The sequence below is a fragment of the Neolamprologus brichardi genome, chromosome 17 (assembly GCF_056152115.1).
Source record: "Neolamprologus brichardi isolate AB-2024 chromosome 17, ASM5615211v1, whole genome shotgun sequence".
Classification (NCBI taxonomy): Eukaryota; Metazoa; Chordata; class Actinopteri; order Cichliformes; family Cichlidae; genus Neolamprologus; species Neolamprologus brichardi.
In genome coordinates this window covers 34,672,868-34,692,418 of record NC_142120.1, presented here as the reverse complement: position 1 = coordinate 34,692,418, position 19,551 = coordinate 34,672,868, and the positions used below count along the sequence as shown (strand labels likewise).

Below are 19,551 nucleotides of genomic sequence, written 5' to 3'. Positions count from 1 at the left end.
ATGGAAACTACATGGTGGTTTTTTTTTTTGGTTTTTTTTTTAATTTACTTTTTACTGCTTTGGTGAGGAAATTTGTGGAACAAAAAATGATTTGAAGGCAAATGCTTAGAGTGCTCACTTTAATCAATATCGAACTATTATGATGCATTTTTAAAAATTATTATTATTATTTTTTGCTGTTACAGTTGTAAATGCTTATAAGAAACATGGCTGCCATTTCAAATAAGATCAGGGAATGTGTAAATGAGCCCTGTAAGCCAAATAGAGTTCTATCTGTTATGTTAAGGGTCTACTAATCAAATCAGTTTGTCATTTAAATAAGAGGATAATCGTTTATATTTTATTTAATCAGTTTTTAAATTGATTACATTAATCTTTCTTGCTCACTTTTGCAAAAACTTTGTGGCATCTGTATCAGTCTGGATCAAGCCATTGAAAAACTGGAACTTCGCTCGATGTCGCAAAATGCGAATTTCAGCTTTCCAGTAGGTGGCGATGATGCGCCTTTCAAGTTGGTTTGAGATTCAAAGAAGAACAAACCGACCAATTACACCAGACCTGCAACTTCAGAAGCTTTCCTCGAAAACAAAAACATACATGCACGTTTTCTCCAATGAATCCCTGTTAACGTTAAATTAGTCCGCTTACATTTAAGAGAAGTCGCGTTTTTAAAGTAGTTTTTGCATTAGCAGCACTTCTGGGAGAAGTAGTGCTAATGTTAGCAGGCACACACGGGCTAGCAGTGATCGTTTGTGGACGTTAGCTTGGACGGTTCGGGGGTATTTTCTGAGGCTGTTCGTGTGTAAAGACTTCTCTACGTGAAATTATGGGGCTTTGTTACTGAAAGATTGTAGGCGTAGCAGCAGAAAATGGAGGTGTCTGTTAAAGGTAAGTTCAGGATTTAAAGCTAAGTACACTGTATGTACTCATGTACTACTTTTGAAATGCACGTATACGAAAAATAAAGTTTTAACGAGATTTTTTAGACTTGTTGCCATGTTTTATCCCACAAAACTGAATATAATCTTTAAAGTTAAACTAGTTAGCAAACAATTGTAGGCTGAAAGCTAAAGAAAGGCTTACCTTGCATGCAGGATAATCCCAGTACTGTGATTTGAATTGTTCTGCCACCGCTGGATGTTGTGTGGTTTCCTAGGAAAGGCCAAGAGGAGGCACCTGAATGCAGAAGACTGTGATGGACTGGGACAAAGAGCAGTCCTCACCCGGCCTCACACCTTTAACCAGAGGATGGGCAACCGTGATCCGAACCGGGGGCTTTACCCCAGGACACCCACCAAGCGGCCAAAGTTTGGTAATGTGGTGTAAAGCTTTTATTACAGTGTGGTGTGAGAAAAAGAACACTGAGCATGTGACTTGGTAAATGTTAAATGGACTGGTTCTTATATAGCACTTTTCAACTCTATATGTGCTTTATATATAAGTGCTTTATACAACTAATTAATTCACCCCATCAAGCACTTTTAACTGTTAAGTCCTGACTGCTTAACAGATGACCTGCTCTACCACGTGAGCTACAGCCACCCCCAGCCAGACACAGTTTTTGTAGTGGACTGTAAACCAAGCAGTCAAGCGGTGATTGAAGTGCACTGCATTTAACTGTAAATTTAATGCAATTTTAAATATGTGACCCAAAGATATGTTGGAGCAAGTAAGGCTGAAAACCACCAATAAAACTATCAGAGATCAGCAAAGACTTTAGAATTTGATAAATCAGCAGCTCAGTGACACCAAAAGAAATGAAAGAACACAACAGACAACCTTACTAAACTAAACCAATGATTTATGGATGTATTTTTTGCCTTTTGACAAAAAGTCGAAGGAATCAGATTATAAATCTTTGTCCTTTTTCTCTTAGCACCTGCCACAGGAAGTCCTTCTGGGAGACAGAAGGGCATCAATGAATTTTTTTCTGTGGCGCGAGTCATCAGCTCCAGTCCGCACAAATCCTCCCTGCCTTCCACCTCCAAGGAAGAGCCAAGAGCTGCAGAAGAAGAGGAGGATGAGGATGACGATATCAGCCTGTTGGCTGTACCTTTGGCACCACAGCTCAGGGTAACAGCGGAGGAGGAGATCGATGACAGTCTTTTAGCTTCTGTGATGATGCCAGAGCCTGAGGCAGGCGAGGAGGAGATTGACGATGCCAGCCTGTTGGCTGTTGAGATGATGCCGCAGTCTAAGGTGAAGGTAGAGCAGCAGGTGGATTATCTGGAGGGAATGACGGCTGAGATGTTTGGGAATGATGATGAATTTGACCACTGTGACATTGATAATGAAGAAGAGGAGGTGGAGGCCCTTCCCGATGCCCACTTTGGGCTCCTGGGCAGCAGAAGCGGCTTGCTGAAACCCCAGGGCTGCATGGACGACCTTCCAGAGGAGGTGCTGAGAGAGGTGCTGTGCCTCCTACCTGCCCAGGACCTCTACCTCAATGTCAGGCTCGTTTGCCATCGCTGGAGGAACATCGTCCAGGACAGCACGGTAAGATGACACCAAACAACAATCGCAAAATAAAAATGAGCACGTGGAGCGAAATGTTAAAGTCATGTTGGATGTGCTTCTCTTCACAGTTTGTGCCTTTCAAGAAACAATACTATCGCTACATGATGAGAGAGAGGCATACAGAGATGGAGATCTGCTCCATCCTGAGGAACAGCGGTATAACAGGGCCAGCACCTTCAGAGCACAGCATACGAAAGCTAGTTGTGTAAGTTACTTTCTTTAATAAGAAAAATTACAAAACAGTTGAAGTTCTTGTAAAATATCCACCACATGAAGTCTCGCCTTGAACTGCAGAAAATTATTCATGTATTTCTGGTTAATATGATTCTAATATGACTGTTTCTGATCTGTTTGGGAAGTGATGCAAGTCTCTCCTGTATACGAGTTGCTGTGGCCACCCTCGCTGTAAAAAAAACAAAAAAGAAACAAAAGTGTAAATAAGCTGAGCTCACATTGTGTGTGACTGGAATTTGATATCAATTTCTCATTTTTAAAATGTCACTTTGTGTGTTTGTGTTGTCTTTATTATCAGTTTAATGGCTCAGCATAAGGTTGGAGAGCGCTTGAGGCCAGATGACGTTCTGGAGCGTGTAAAGAAACATCGCCTTTTCCCTCAGGCCGAGGCCTCCATCAGACTGCGTATTTCTGATGTTCAGAAGCACTTTAACCTTGGAATTACTGTATGACTCACTCATTAATACATAAAAAATGCCATGTGATCATATAGAGACAATCTGAGTTTTAAAGTGTGTCCACAATGGATCTGATTTCCAGGGTCCTAACCCGTATGCAGCCATGGCTGTCATACTGATCCTGAGTGAGGGTGTTGGTGATGTGCAGGCCTTGGTGTCTCTGCTCACGGGCTGCATGTCACACTCGGCCATCACAGAGTACCTCTGCCACATGGCCATGATGCTGCTCGCTTTAGAAAGGAACAAAGTCACTGTCAGTAACAGGTAAGATGAATAACGAGTAGCAATCCAGATTTCTGTTCTCATCATTCGTCACACTGTTTGTTTTTCTTTTTTCTGCCTGCTCAGGTTGCATTACAACATTTACTATGTCCTCCACCTGATGGAGAATGGCCCCTTCCCTGTCAGCTCTCCACAGAGCAGGTGAGGTCAAAATATGTTAGTTCTGTAATACCGATACAGGGACGCTAAATATCGATATTTTATTCAGTGAATTAAAATACTTTGAGAAGACTGAAGAAGAGCGGCTCAGCAAGCTTTCTTTCTGTATGTGATTTGAAACGTTTCTCTTGTTGCAAGAATTTATTCCAACTGGTCCTATAATTCTCAGCAGTTTCAGTCAGCTCTCGTAAACTCTCATTAGGTGAAGCCCATTAACCGATTAAGATAAGAAGAACTTTGTTTATCCTGAGGGAAATTCTTTTGTTGCAAACATGCTCAATGCAACGAGAAAAAATGAGCGCAGATAAAATAAAATGACATAACTATCACTACAAGTAATTATGACAAGTGACATAATGTTAGTGCAATGAATAAAGAGAGTAGCAGCATATGATGGGGGATGAAACAAACATTCAGTAACACACAGGTGATAATATTTCACAATCTGAGTGAGAACAAAATACAATCATATTAATCCTAGAAAATCATCTACCGATGAAAGAAGAGCTGTACAGTCTTATTGCCACCACAGGAAGGATTTCCTGTGGTGGTCAGTTCTGCATTCAGAGGCGATGAGTTTTTTCTACGTGTGCTCCGATGGCCCATCATGGAGGCGTAGAAGGGTTGTCCATGATACTGAGACACTTTTCTAGCATTTTCCTCTCAGACACCAGGTTCTCCAGTCTGACAGCCAGGACAGAACCAGCCTTTTTAACCAGGTTGTTCAGCCTCTTGCCATCAGCTGTCTTCACCCCACTGCCCCAGCACAAAGCTGCAAAGAACACAACATTCTCCACCACAGAGTGATAGAACTTGGTAAATATTTTCCTACAAACATTAAAGGACCTGAGCTGCCTCAGTAGGAAAAGCCAGCTCTGGCCTTTCTTGAAGACAGCTTCTGTGTTCTTGGACCGTCCAGTTTACAGTCAGTGTGTACCCCCAGATACCGGTAGTCCTCAACTACCTCCACAACAGCCCCTCTGATGGTTACAGGGGTAGGAGGAGGAGCATGCTTCCTAAAGTCGACAATCAGTTCCTTTGTCTTTGCGATGTTAAGTTGGAAATGATTTAGCTCACACCACACAACAAAGCTGTCCACCACACTGTTGTATTCCTCCTCCTTTCTGCACATGACATGACTGAGACGTGTACCTGAAGTCAGACATGTAGAGGGTAAAGAGGAATGGTGATAGGACAGTCCCTGTGGCACTGCCGTGCTGCTTAGGATGTTATCCGCGTGGCAGCTCTTCAACCAGACATGCTGTGGTCAGTTTGTTAATCCAAGCTACCATTGATGCATCCACCTGCATTTTCTTGCGCTTATTGCCCAGCAGTGATGGACTGATCGTGTTAAAAGCATTCGAAGAACATGACCCTCACGATGCTCTCAACGATGTCCAGATGAGAATAAGCCTGGTCCAGCAGGTAGGTGATGGCGTTCTCCACGGCGATACGGGGTTGATAAGCAAACTTTAAGGAGTTCAGCCAAGGCTCCACCAGCAGATGCAGGCGAGTCTCTCCAGCGTCTTCATGACGTGTGAGGTCAGAGCCACTGGCCTGTAGTCACTGGGGATCGACGGGTTGATCTTTTTGGGGACAGGAACCAGGCAGGATGTCTTCCAGAGTGATGGGGCCCTCTGCACTTTCAGACTCATGTTAAAGATCTGATGTAGAGCTCTAGACAGCTGTGCAGCACAGCACCTGAGGGCCCTGGAACAGACACTATCAAGGCCAGCAGCTTTACTGGAGTGGAGTATGCACAGTTCCCTTTTGATGTCATCTGCTGAGAGGGACAAAGAGAGACAGGCTGAGGGAGCAGGAGAGGGGGGGAGGAAAATGGAGAAGATGGGAAGAGCTGGGTGTGGGGACAGGAGATGCAGGGCAGTCAAACCTATTGAAGTGCAGATTTAGGTTGTTTGCGCATTCAACATCCCCATCCATCCACACACCTCTCTTTTGTCTCAGGCCAGTAATGGCCCACATTCCCTTCCACACCTCCCTGGTATTGTTTTCTTGGAGTTTGCTTTCCAGCTTTCTTCTGAGGGACTTCTTTCCCTCAGCAATCTTGGCTTTGAGCTCCTTCTGCACACATTTCAACTGTTCTTTGTCACAGTTTTTGAAAAATCTCTTTTTCTTGTTTAGTGTAGCTTTGATGTCTTTGGTTACCCAAGGTTTATTGTTGGGGAAGCAATGAATGTTTTTTTTTTGGGAACCACATTTTCTGCACAGAAGTTGCTATAGTCTGTAACACAGCCAGTCAGATTGTCAAAATTGTCCCCATGAGCATTACAGAGAACATCCCAGTCCGTTGCCTCAAAGCATCCCTGCAGAGTCTCTTCTGTCTTCTTTGTCCATCTTATAACAATTTTTGTGACTTCAGGTTGTCTCTGGATGATAGGTAAAAGGGCTGGAGGTGGACAAGGTTGTGATCAGCCCTGCCCAGGGGAGGGAGAGGATGGAGGTGTATGTCTCAGTAGCATTTGCATAAAACTGTGTTTTATTGACTCTGGTTTTGCAGTCCACATATTGCTTGAATGTAGGTAAAACAGTAGAGAGATTTGTGTGGTTAAAATCGCCCGTTACAGCCACAAAAGTGGATGGGCTTTGATTCAGGAGGTCTGCCGTCGCAGAGCTGATGACATCATATGCATGCGCCGCGTTAGCGTCAGGGGCGATGTAAACAATGATAATTATGACGAGGGAAAACTCTCAGAGTAGATAATACGGTCGAAGACCGATTGCTAACAGTTCAGTGTGTTTATTACGCACAGCCGTCCTCACCTTAACGTGACTAGAGGAACACCAGCGGTTGTTTACAGAAAGAGCGAGTCCTCCTCCCCTTATACCGTCATAATTACTTGCAAGTTGCTTAAACCTTCCTTGATGGAAGTTCAGTCCTTTTTTTCTGGATCTAATCAGGTTTCAGCTCATGATGTTTAACTGTCTTAACAGGGATTCAAACTGCAGACCAAACTAATTCACTGCAGACCATTTTTTTCTGATTGATTTTTGCTTATTCACATAATAAACTAACAGCCAGTGTGATTTTCTTTTTTCCTGAACTTGTATATGCAAATAATTAGAGCTGGACTGATGCTTGAGGAGTTTTAGCACTTTTTTTGTTTGTTTCTGGTGTCTCTGCTAGGCGGCCCCAGATCCACCTCACGCAAGAACAGCAGCAGATCCTCAGCCACAATATCCAGGATGACCACGTGGTTAAGATAATAGCATTTGCAGGTACAGTAAAGAAGTGGAATTGGAGACAGTGCCCTTACATGAATCTTTTAGGTCAGCCAGAGTATGTGTCACTGGCCAGTGGATTGAATGTTTAAGAACAACACTGCAATGTCCGTTTTCATTAACTTTTCCCATTCGTTCCCATTGCATGTACTGTCTGCACTAAATACGTTTAATGCTATAGGATTTGAGGCATCACCAGGGGGCGCTCTTTCTCCTTTATAACACCTTGGTAAAATGGGTCTAATATGCTCATTTTTATACGCTCATTTCTTTATGTTATAGCTGTGGGATTGCCCTGGAGGAGCGTTACATGATTTCATGAAGCCTTTTAGCCTGAAATGAGCCGTTTTACCTCTGTTCTCTTTAAGGTTCTGCAGCAGACAGTGGTATAAAGATGCCGTCAGCCCGTAGGGAACATAGATGTAAAATATGAATCTTTTGTCATCAGTGCAGCTTGTGTGATGTAGGCTACATTTGCAGATGATGGGTCTTTGTGTCGTAGCTTCATTAAAGGTCAGTGCTGTGTGACACAGGTACGGGGAAGACTACCACACTAGTGAAGTACGCTGAGCAGCGGCCGGACCTTCGCTTCCTTTATGTGGCCTTCAACAATTCTGTGGCTTCGGAGGCACGCCGCCGCTTCTCCAGGAACGTGGACTGCAAGACCGTCCACTCGTTGGCCTATAATGACGTAGGGAAGAGGTGAGAATCAGAGTTCTCAGATGCTCGTGATGGCAGGCCTTCGTTTTAATACTATCGTGCTCTCTTCTCTCCCTTTCAGATACAAATTCCGTGACAAGCTGACCTTTAACATGAAGGCTTTCGCCATCAGTTCTGTTCTGCCCAAAGGCCGCGGTGGCTTCACCAAGGCCAAAGTGGTTATGACAACCCTCAGTGCCTTTATGGCTTCTACAGATGAAACCATCACTATAAGACATGTTCCCAACTCTCGTGTGACTAAAAACAACTTCCGCAAGGATATAGATCATGATGAAAAACTGGTACAAACGTTTTAAAGTATATAAAGGATCGGCACTGTACCTATGAAGTAAATTATTATGAAGCTACATCTAAAGTGTGTTTTATGTTATCATGTTTCAGTTGGTCGTCCGTGATGCGCAGAGAATCTGGAAAAAAATGAAGGATCTGAATGAGAAGTCAAAAGATGCCTATTACATGACCCACGATGGTACGCCAACTGTGAAATGAAGAAATATAATTAAGTTTACTACGTTGTGTAAAGAAATGATGGAGGATCACTGGAACATTTCATTCCCAGGTTACCTAAAGTTATGGCAGCTCCAAGACCCAAAGCCTTGCCTGTCGGGTGCATACAATGCTCTTTTCATTGATGAAGCCCAGGACTGCACTCCCGGTACTGAAATACTCCCACAGGCTCACATGTTTGCAGAAAAGCAAATCCTTGACGATTTAGCTTTTATGCTTTCATGTTGTCCACTGACTGTTGTTTTTTTTTGTTTCAGCCATCATGGATGTGCTGCTGTCTCAGAGCTGTGGGAAAATCCTGGTTGGCGATCCTCATCAGCAGATCTACACCTTCAGAGGAGCTGTTAATGCCTTGAATGTTGTTGAACACACCCACATCTATTACCTCACCCAGGTACACACAACTACCCAAACACACCGAGGTAAACGTGGACAGAAAATGTTATTTAGCATCACATGTGTCAAAGTTGACAAATACAGCAAAAGAAGAAAGATACACTATACTGCCAAAAGTATTCACTCACCCATCTACATCATTGAATTCAGGTGTTCCAGTCACTTCCATGACCACAGGTGGATAAAATCACCCAGGCATGCAGACTGCTTCTATAAACATTTGTGATAGAATCGCTCTCAAGAGCTCAGTGAATTCCAGTGTGGTGCCGTGATAGGATGCCACATGTTCCTCGCTACTAAATATTCCACAGTCAGATGTTAGTGATATGATAACAAAGGGGAAATGATTGAGAATGACAGCGACACAGCCACGAGATGGTAGGCCGCATAAAATCACAGAACGAGGTCAGCAGAGGCTTTCTGAAAAATCAATCGCCGCAGACCTCCAAAGTTCATGTAGGCTTCAGATTAGCTCAAGAGCAGTGGGGATAGAGCTTCATGCCTGAGCAGCTGCATTCAAGCCTTGCATCATCAAGCGGAATGCAAAGCGTTGGATGCAGTGGTGGTGTAGAGCACCACTACTGCATTGGCCCCTTAGCACTGAAAGGTACCCTTAACGCTTCAGCATACCAAAACATGTTGCACAGCTTCATGCTCCCAACTTTGCGGGAACAGTCTGACCTCAAATGTGCTTTTGGAATAATCATCAAAAAGAATGTTTTTGTTCCCATAAACACACTCCTACATCTTGTAGAAAGCTTTCCCAGAAGAGTTGAGCTGTTGAAGTTGGAGGCATCAGATCCAGTCTGGTGACATGTAAACAAAGCTTAAACTCAGCTTTTTGGCCATCCGTTTTCCATTTTAGTACAGTGCGACCACACCGGCAGTTTCCTTTGACATGTTGTCAGTCAGTTTGGAGTTCCAAGGAAAAGTTAAAACCTTAAATCTAGCAGTAGCTAATATTAGCTAGTAGCTCATAGTCATGCACATCAGCAGTTACAATGCACATCAGGTTGCAGTAGAAGAAGATTAAAGCGCATGTGACCATCTCACTCATTCAGCCTAAACGTGGGAGATTGCAGCTTCACTTGGGATGATTCTTCCAAATATTCCAGCAGGAATTATGATGTCACTAAGAAAAACTGCTATCAGTTTCAAGTAGCATGTTATCTTCACTTAACCTGCTTATGTTGGCGTGTGTCAAGTAGCTGACTGACGCCTGCAAGCAGGAAGACAACTGCCTCGTGTGCATCTTTTCCTCCTCTCACCCTAAATAAATCAGTCACAGCAGATGGCCCCGCCCCTCCCTGAGCCTGATTCTGCCGGAGGTTTCTTCTTGTTAAAAGGGAGTTTTTCCTTCCCTCTGTCGCCAAGTACTTACTCATGTCGTATGATTATTGGGGTTTTCTCTGTGTTATTGTAGGGTCTTTACCTTCAAATGGTGACTGTTGTTGTGATTTGGTGCTGTATAAATAAAATTGCATGTTATAAAGTTTGCAGTTATACCTTTCCCCTGCTATTCAACTGTAAATGTCTTTATAAAAAAAAAGGGTCAAGCATGTATAATCCTTTTTGCTCCTATTATTAAACCTTCATGCCATTCATGTTGTCCAGAGCTTTCGATTTGGTGCTGAGATCGCCTATGTGGGTGCCACCATCCTCAAAGTTTGCAAGGGAGTTCAGAAAATTCTTGTCGGAGGAAACCAGAAGGGTAAACTTCTCCAATGTTTGGGGGTTTTTTTCACATTTTTTAATTTTGTGTTTATAAAAATGTAAAAATTTGTGGTTTTTCAGAACCAGTTTCAGTTTTTTAAAGACTTGAGCATAATTGATTTTGACTGTTTTGTTTATTCTGTAGGCGGGGTGTGTGACAATGCTGCAGACAGAGTCGTTGAGGCTGTGGGGGCAGGTGCGTGCCAAAGCCGAGGGAAGACAGCCATCTTGTCTAGGTGCAATTTCGGCGTGTTTAGTGAAGCCGTTCGACTAACAGATGCAAATCCCAGCTGCAGGCTCCACTTCATCGGCGTGAGTGTGTATCCACATATAATTATACGAAGGGATGCATTACGTTGCGGGTCAAATTTGATCAAAAATTAAGACTTTATAATGTTTGTTATCAATGTATGTAATCAGTATGTGATATTGACATTTTCTCTCAGGACATAAAGAACATCGGGCTGGACCGTATCATGGATGTATGGCACCTGCTGCAGCAAACAGGGCAGCAGCTCCAAGAAGGAGAACGAAGACCTCACTGTAAGAATAAAATGATAATTTCCCATAGCATGAGACTATTGTGACAGGAGTATATTTGTGGTATATTTGCTTTGCCAAGTCAATAAATTGTATGCATGTTTTAATCCATCTGCTCTCTTTCAAACTGCATTGAGCAATGATGCTCCCTGTTCTGCACTTTTTACACCATCTGCTCCATCTTCTGATTGGAGGGGCTCTATAGCTTGCCATTGATACCAGAGCCAAACATATCTTACCAGCCACTGTTAGATTGTGGGGACTGAAGGTGGCTGTTTAGCAGCAACTTTCAAAATCCTAATAATCATATTGTTGCTTTGTTTAGGGGAAGAAAAAAAGTAAATAACAAAGTGTATCATGAAAAGAAAGTTTTTATTCTGTAATTGTAATTTATTTCCTGTAGTTAAAAGGTTTATATTAGGCTTTTAGTGCTTTCAACTGCTTTGTTTGTGTAGGTTCTCAGTCATCCAGGTCAGGCGCTTAACTTGAAGGTAATGGGATTAATTTTTTTAGGTTTCCAAAGACGTTTCACTTCTCATCTGAAAAGTTTTGCTCAGTTCAAAAGATTTGGTGGGGAGTCCGGTTCTCAAGCACTTTCATTTACTGTTTGAAAGTTAAAAAACTCTTGAAAAGTTCCCAAATGTGTTTTGGAAGTTCAGGTATTCAAAGATCCACGAGGTAACATCTTTCCTCTGATCATGATCCAAATATTAAAGATGTCCACGAAGTCCTCAAGTCCATAACCCTGCAGTGATAATCAACCTTATTCATACTCCTTCTTTTAACCATGATCAGGACATATTTAATAATCTCTTTATTTCAACGTCCGCTGTTCTGTGCTGTGTTATTGCTCTAGTTTTACAAATGAAGTAAAAAAAGGAAAAACAGCGTTTCAAAGAACTCAAACTTCGGACACTAATGTTGAACTTTCTCTGCTTTCAGACATCAGGGACCCCCTGATCCGCTCGTTCGCCTCTCGTCGAAGTGAGAATCCCTTCTTTGCTTTCAAAAAATATGTTGAACAAACAGAAGATAATGAACTCCAAGCAAAGGTGACAATCGTGGAAAAGTATCGGAAACGAATCCCCGAGCTGGTGTCAAGACTGAAGGCCTGTTCTGAAAACGACTTATGCAATGCAGGTACACACACACACACACACACACACACACACACACACACACACACACACACACACACACACACACACACACACACACACACACACACACTGCATTATCCACAAAGAAGCCTGGAAAAATAATAAATAAAGTGACTTCAGTTACTAAAAAGAATTAAAAAAAAATTTTTTAACCTTTATTTAACCAGGAAGATCTCATTGAGATTAAAAACCTCTTTTTCAAGAGAGACCTGGCCAAGATAGAAACACTTATTCCTTTCCTCAAATAAGGATGGAAAATGTCTTTTTGGGTATCAAAAGCGGGGTTGATTTTAGAAGTTAAAATAATTTTGTGTTTGCTGAAAAATAAAGAAACGGCAGCTCAGTTTTTTCCTGATTCTTGCTTGTTTATTTAGGTTTTACTCAAAACCTGGATTTTGTATTTCCGTTTAGAACGTAGTAGGATACGATGTAACTGTACAATAGTGAGGAATATCGTGTCGTGGGAGGAAAAAAGACAACTTCTGCTTTCTACATGGTGCTATTTTAACCACACTCATAAAAATCCCCTTCAGATTTTTGCATGCAGCCAGATTCAAATGTTTATACAGCATTTCTGGGGAATTCAAACAAGCATAAACATCCATTACTTCATTTTAAGCTATTCTTGAATTTGCTTGTGTTTGTTGTCCATTTGAAAGCTCTGCTTCCAGTTCCACTTCAGTTTTTGGCTCATGATGACATAACACAATCACAGACTGGCTTCAGATTTGTCAGCTGCACGTACATGATGTGAATCTCCTGTTAGCGACGTAGATCGACCAGTAAATTGAGAGCTTCGCTTTTACACTCAGCTCTTTGATGGACCGGTACAGCATCAGCATCACTGCAGCTGCAGCACCAATCCGTCTGTCGAACTCCCGCTCTCTTCATCATTCGTGAACAAGACCCTGAGATATTTAAACTCCTCCACTTGGGGCAGAAACTCGTCCCTAACCCGAAGTGGGCGCTGCACCCTTTTCCGGCTGAGGACTATGACCTCAGATTTGGAGGACACAATGTATCCATTTTCTGATGGGTACATTGGGACTTCTTTCATGTGGTTGTCATGTTTAAACAATGCTCAGCTGTTGATAATGGACCCCAAGGTGTCTCAGGAAAATCCTCCCTATATCACTACACTACCAGTACCCACAGCCTCAATGCACAAAAGTTTATTCTGTTCATCTGGACGTAGCGTTTTCAGTGCGAGAAATGTTTTGTCACTCATCCAAGTGACTTCTTCAGTCTCAGCTCACTGCGAGTTGCCCCAATCTTATAAAAAGTACAGTTGCAGTCACTTGGATGAGTGAAGAAACGTTTCTCGCACTGAGAACGCTACGTCCAGAAGAACAGAATCAACTTTTTGGGATTTACTTATCTGGATGACTGAGCATGAATCAAGACACAGCCTGAATAGTTGACAGAAGGCAGGATGGATTCTTTCATGTTTAAACTGGCAAACCGACTCTCAGCTCTTATTTTGTCCTGCTGCGCCTTTGATTTGGGTCAGTTCTGCACTGTTCCTTTCTTTAACTGCATGTACATGTGAAAGCTCCTGAAATATGAATCTGCATCCAATAAAAACTTCTTCTACCCTGGTTTGTTGTGTTGGGGTGGTCAGTACAGACTCCATCACAGTAAAATACGGTGGATTTGTTCTAAATAATTTGAAGATGATTCCAAATCCCTTTGCTGAATCATTAACATTAACCTTATAGTGATGTCTATAAATCTTCTCGTGATGACTTCATGCGTCATGCCAGGGACTTAAATGACGTGGGTGACAGCCATCACTATAACCACTGCCGACACTCAATAATTTTTCTATGTGTTTAATAATTTTTTATTTAATTTGATGCTGATTTGTTGAAATTGGAACAAGCACCAGGAAGTGAAGCAAGAGGAAAAAAGCAGGGGACTCGTCGTCTTCTTACTCAGTGACAGTCTTTGTCTCTCAGACCTCACCATCAGCAACTATAGACTATTTATTTTATTGTTATGGAGATGTTCACATGAGCTGGAACATCTTTTCTTTTGTCTCTTTTTTCTTTCAGGATTAGATAGATGACTTTAATTGTCTGGAGGATGGAGTCTTTCTTTTAACGAGTGTTGTTTTTCCGCTCTGTTCTGGCTCTCCTTCCAGACTTCATAGTTGGAACTGTCCATAAGTCTAAAGGTCTGGAGTTTGACACCGTGATGGTCACTGATGACTTCGTCAAGGTTCCCTGTTCTAAGCACAACCTGCGCCACAGTCCTGAATTCTCATTTGGTATGTTGTGTTTTTTGGGTTGTTGTTTTTTTCTTGGACCTTTTTGTCATGAGAGGCATGAAGCACGTCTAGTAAGGAGGATGATTTCTACCTGAAAGCGGGAATGTTGTTTAACTGTTGTTGTTTCTCCCCCCGACACACAGCTAAAATTCCTGACGATGAGTGGAACCTGCTGTACGTGGCTGTCACTCGTGCCAAAACGACTCTCATCATCACAAAAAACATCCAGCGCATCATCACAATGGCTGGGGTACGAAACTCTCACACTGTGCATCTCACTTCTTATCCTGTTGCTGTGCAGTTTCAGTAACGCCTTCACATGTAAACCTCATAATGGCATCAAAACAACACGATCATGAGAATAGATGCACTTCATTTAAACCAAACCTTGAGAAATGACTGTCACAGCAGTCACAGCTTTAAACACAACCTGGAGCACATTTAAAAGAATGAAGAAATGAGAAAGTTTAAAGAACGAAAAAAAGCTGCCCCTTGCTCTCAACTCGGGACCCGCCCAGCTTCACGTTGTCAATCCTTTCGCCTTTTGTCGAAGCCACACAAGTTTCAGATTACTGCAATGCTGCTTCTCCCTTACTGTGTGTCCCGTAATTTCCAGTAAGTGGTACTGAGGGTGGTTTGGATCCATGTGTTTTCCATTATGATTCAAAGACAGAATTTCCTCCAAAAAACACATGGCAGTACAGTATTCAGGACAAAGAAGTATTTCTTTGCAGTAACATGACCAGGTTTGATACATTTTTGGACTGAAAGTCCAAAAATGTATCAATCCCTCTGCTGCCTTCCGGACTGAAAAACCCCAAAGCCAGGTTGAAGCCAGAATGTGGCCGGGAAGTTTAAATGCAGCTCCAGCTCCATGGAACAAATACAGTTGTGCTGGAAGTTTCCATACACTCATCATGGGCATGACTGTCATAATTATGTGGGTCTTTTTGGGGGGATTTCTTTGAACTATTCTTTTTCCAAGGTGGAATGATTACACAGCAGATATTTTTAATGACTTCCCAAAACAAGAATTGGGAAAATTAAATGGAGAATTGTAGATTTACAAAATTTGGTCATGTCTTTCTGAGCGATTTCTTAAAATCTGTACGTAAGTACAAGATGTTCGGATGGGTCACTCCTTTCAGGATCTGGAAGACGACCCAAGCTGATTACAGGATTTATTCCAGGCAGCTGAATTTTCAGTGTGAAAATAAAAAGAAGAAGAAGCAATGAAGTAGAACAGCGACTGCTATAACAGGCAGCTGTGCCAACAATTTTAAAAAAATCAGTTTTTCTTGGCTGATTGTTTTATCTTTTTTTAATACCACTTCTTGACAGTGATCACTGTTTGACAGTATATACAAACACTAATCACTCTTTCCTCAATACAAAATATAAGAAGGTGCTCAGTGTTTCCCTTTTGTCAGAGGAAAAAAAGACATGACTTGCTGGACACTGAAAGTTTTCCCTCCTTATCTTTTTTCCTGACTGTTTTTCCACTAGTTTAGCATTTGGCTAAGCTAGGGTCAGCATGAGGAGGTACCTTGGCCCTACAGAGGTCGAACAGGTAGTCCAACTCTTTCAGATGGGACATCAATGCATGTCTTTGCCAAAAGGTTTGCTGTGTCTCCCAGCACAGTCTGAAGAGCATGGAGGAGATTTCTAGGAGAGTTGTTACAAAAGGGTGTGGAGAAGCCATGGAGAACACTGTGCTTCATCATCAAACGTGGCTGGTTTGGTGGTGCAAATTGAAACAGCCTTCACTTTGATTTTCAGGGTGTCTTTAAATTCAGCCCTCTGTGGGATGATCATTTTCATTTCCATCAAATGATGTGACATCCTTTTGTTAGTTTGTTCCCATATCAGTATAGATATCCAGTAGGATTTTTCTTCTCATTGATCCGATGTATTTTGAAAGCACTGTATTTGTTAATTAGCATTTCCAGTGACTCAAAGGACTTTGATTTTCAGCCCTTTATATTTCCAGTACAGCTAAACGAAAACATTTTCTGTTTAGGGAGGTTTTATCAAGCTTTGATCTTTTGTAAACATAGACTGTTGCCTGAACTCCACGATAAAGTTTTCCCATTGTAAATGCAGCCCAGTCGGTGTACAGATGTTGGGAGCCGAGTCAGTGAGATCAGTTTTTGCAGAAAGCCAAACACAGTCTAAAACGCACACTCTAAAAGGAGAGGTGGGCAAATTGCATGGCCATAATAGTCTGTTGTTGTCTTTTCTTTTTGCTTCTTGGGTGGTTGTTGGATTCTGTTTGGGGAGGGGTATGTGGTAATGACACCTTCACCTCAGTTTTTTTGAAAAAAAAAAAAAGTGCACACAGACTTTGAAACTTTGGTAACACAACAGCAATGAAGTTAATGCCGCCATTGCAAGTGCAGTTTACGCTTACAGTTTACCCTCTGTCTCCTCCTGGATGGTTTAAGTATTTTATATAGACGTGTGATGGTTAAGGAAACAGATTCTGATACGATAGCAGCTTTAAACAGTGAAGCAATCTCCCTGAAGCAAGAAGAAACAGAAATAGCTGATCATGTTTGCTCTGCTTTTATACTTCCTGTGTTTTCTCAAGTGGCTTTCACTTCTCTGTCTATAAATTATTACCAAACCTTTTGGGCCCTGTATTGTTTGTTTTTCATGGAGTGTTGTTACCATGGTAATTTCAGTGTTCATCTGGAGGACGAACTGCACCACCGTAGGGTCTCGCCAAGAACTTCATCCCGATACATAATGGGAGTCAGGGTGCTTTTGCCTAACCTGTAGAGGTCTGTGTGTCCCTCGATGGACAGTGTTGGGGAGTAACGGAATACATGTACCGCCGTTACGTATTTAAAATACAAAATATGAGTAACTGTATTCCGTTACAGTTACCTTTTAAAAAGGTGGTATTTAGAATACAGTTACTTTGTTGAAATAAATGGATTACACGGCGGTACTTCCCTGTTTCATATTGTGGCGGGTCAGGACTGTTTGGGTTTTGTTTGACAGCTACGGTCTGTCGTTCCAGGTGGCAGCGTTACGGTTGCCATGGTTACAGGGTGACGCTCCCTCTCTGCTTGTTTCCTGGATGAGAGAGGCCTTTTTGTTGTTGTTGTGCTAAGCTAATAGGCAGAATGCTACCGGTATAGCTCTAAAGAATGTAGCATCATAGGCAGTGTAGTCCGTGCTGCAGGGAGAATGGACTGCCATACACGTTATGTGTCTGTGAGCGAGGGAGGGAGAAAAAGGAAAAGTACGAGCTGTCATCGAGCAAAAACGGGAGCTGGAAGCATGTAAATATAATAATAACCACTGCAGCCAAGAAGAGAGCCTGACGAGCCCAGTTGTAAGTAAGCTATTAAGACTCGACTGTACACCGTGTTCGTGTTTTCCTCCAAAAACAATAAGTTCTGTTGGAGCAGCCTTTCAACGCCTCTCTCTGTCTCTGCTAGCAAAGTTGACCCAGACAACAAAGTAAAGCTAGTTTTCGGCTACGAGCCGGACACAGAACCCACCGTATTAGTCAGAGGTCCCTTTACTACGGTTCGGAGCCGCGGACCTTCAGTAACAGTAATAAATCACAGCAATAGTACATTCACGTAGTTGTGAACAGCATGATAATATATTAAGTAATCCAAAGTATTCAGAATACGTTACTCTCATTGAGTAACGTAACGGAATACGTTACAGAATACATTTTGGGGCATGTATTCTGTAATGGAATACATTTTAAAAGTAACCTTCCCAACACTGTCGATGGATATGTTTCCCAGACCATCACTGATCCACTACCAAACTGGTCATACTGAACAATGTTACAGGCAGCATAATGCTCACTGTGGCTTCTCCAGACCCTTTCACGTCTGTTACATGTGCTCAGGGTGAACCTGTTGTTATCACACAGGGCATCAGTGGTAGAACTGCCAATTCTGATATCATATGACAAATACCAATACCAGGCAGTGAACACAGGGCCCAGTAGAGGATGTTGGGTCCTTAGGCCACCCTCACAAAGTCTGTTTTAGATTGGATTGTTACTATGGGCATATATTCGTTTTGTTCTTGTACATAGTTAGACGATTCTTTTCATGTTCAGCCTTGTGAAACTCAAAAGCTAAAAGCCACATGTAGTTTGACATGGTTTAATGCTTTACGAGTGTCAGTGCACATCACAGCAACAGCTGGCTGACACGGGTGGGCTGGATTTGGCTCATGGGTTTGGTTTTTAGCATGTGCACTCCCAGACTGTCTATCAAATGTCCTGCTCCTTGTATTCCAGGCGGTTTTATCCATATAAATGAAACTGTCTGCCATTTCTCACTGTTATCTCCAGGAGTACTTTTTTAGGTCAGAGATGCCCAGTTCCCTACTGAAGAGCGACCAGCCTCTCCCATGCTCCATCGCAAACTGTCCCAACTGCATCACCCCAGGCTCAGCCTTCATCATGTGCCGACAGCAGATGCGATGTGTAAGACCCTTCTTTGATGTAAAGGATAATATTATAATATAAGAATATTATTTAATTCTTATGTTTCTACTTTTGCCCTCCTGCAGACCGATGGGTTGTCTGAAGGCGGGCCGCTGTGTGAGAAGTGTGTGTGGACCCGCGTCGGGCCCATCGCCTTCCTCATGACCGAAGACGTGCTCTCAATGGCCGAAATCCCACAAAGACTCGACCTGCCGGTCCATCATGCATTTTTCCTGGAGCTTTTTTTCTAACTGCTCGTCTTTAAGGAGCTACGGTGATACGGTCCGGTCGGGAAAATAGATCGAAACGCTCAAAGCAGGACACAGACAGCTGGGGCTAATGTTTAGTTAAACAGACCGACTACTGAAAAAGTATTTTGTCTGTTGTGATTATTTTTATACTTTTTGTATAATTTGTGTGATTTTGAATTAGAGAGTAGAGCCTCCAGCCTTGTGTGACTATTAAAAAAGGTTTTTTGTGCCACTTTTTTTTAAGTCTTCCTTTCTGTAATCAAATCTGATTACATTTTAATAACAGAATAGTTTGTAACATTTTGCAGTTTTTAAGAATGGTCCTTGTTTGTAATCTCATTTGTTTCTCATTTTGTTTTGCTTTACAAGCCCATCTGGTTTGTGTTCAAAAGCAATGACCGATAATTATAACAGGAAACTTCAGTTTCTGTATTGTTTCATCATGAAGTTTACTTTTTAAACTTTGAAGTTAAACAAATTCCAGATGGCAGAACAGAAATGTGTTTACATGCACTAGTCTTGACTGAAAAGCTGTACAAGTTCCTTGAGTTATGGAAAACAACAAAGACAGGAAGAGCAAATGTTACTTAACGACACAAAATGTTGACATATTTCAAGTGAGGTTACTGTGGAAGTGATG

The 19,551-nt window shown here is 42.2% G+C and overlaps 1 protein-coding gene across 1 annotated transcript; it reads left to right on the top strand.

The window, feature by feature from the left end:
- The first annotated feature begins 527 nt into the window (after positions 1-527).
- Positions 528-19,307, top strand: fbh1 (F-box DNA helicase 1). Its single transcript, XM_087830840.1, has 21 exons — positions 528-888; positions 1,157-1,312; positions 1,877-2,496; positions 2,586-2,722; positions 3,050-3,197; positions 3,292-3,473; positions 3,558-3,632; positions 6,796-6,887; positions 7,424-7,592; positions 7,672-7,891; positions 7,992-8,079; positions 8,170-8,265; positions 8,375-8,511; positions 10,128-10,224; positions 10,372-10,538; positions 10,673-10,769; positions 11,709-11,906; positions 14,070-14,195; positions 14,339-14,445; positions 18,526-18,660; positions 18,747-19,307. Exons 1-21 carry the CDS (start codon positions 870-872, stop codon positions 18,909-18,911), a joined length of 3,231 nt encoding a protein of 1,076 aa, XP_087686966.1. The 5' UTR covers positions 528-869; the 3' UTR covers positions 18,912-19,307.
- The last annotated feature ends 244 nt before the right edge of the window (positions 19,308-19,551 follow it).

Bases quoted from the DNA above. Each gene is read 5' to 3' on its own strand.
- fbh1 (XM_087830840.1), top strand. The intron at 2,497-2,585 runs GTAAGATGACAC...TTCTCTTCACAG, and splicing joins ACATCGTCCAGGACAGCACG to TTTGTGCCTTTCAAGAAACA. The intron at 6,888-7,423 runs GTACAGTAAAGA...TGTGTGACACAG, and splicing joins TAAGATAATAGCATTTGCAG to GTACGGGGAAGACTACCACA.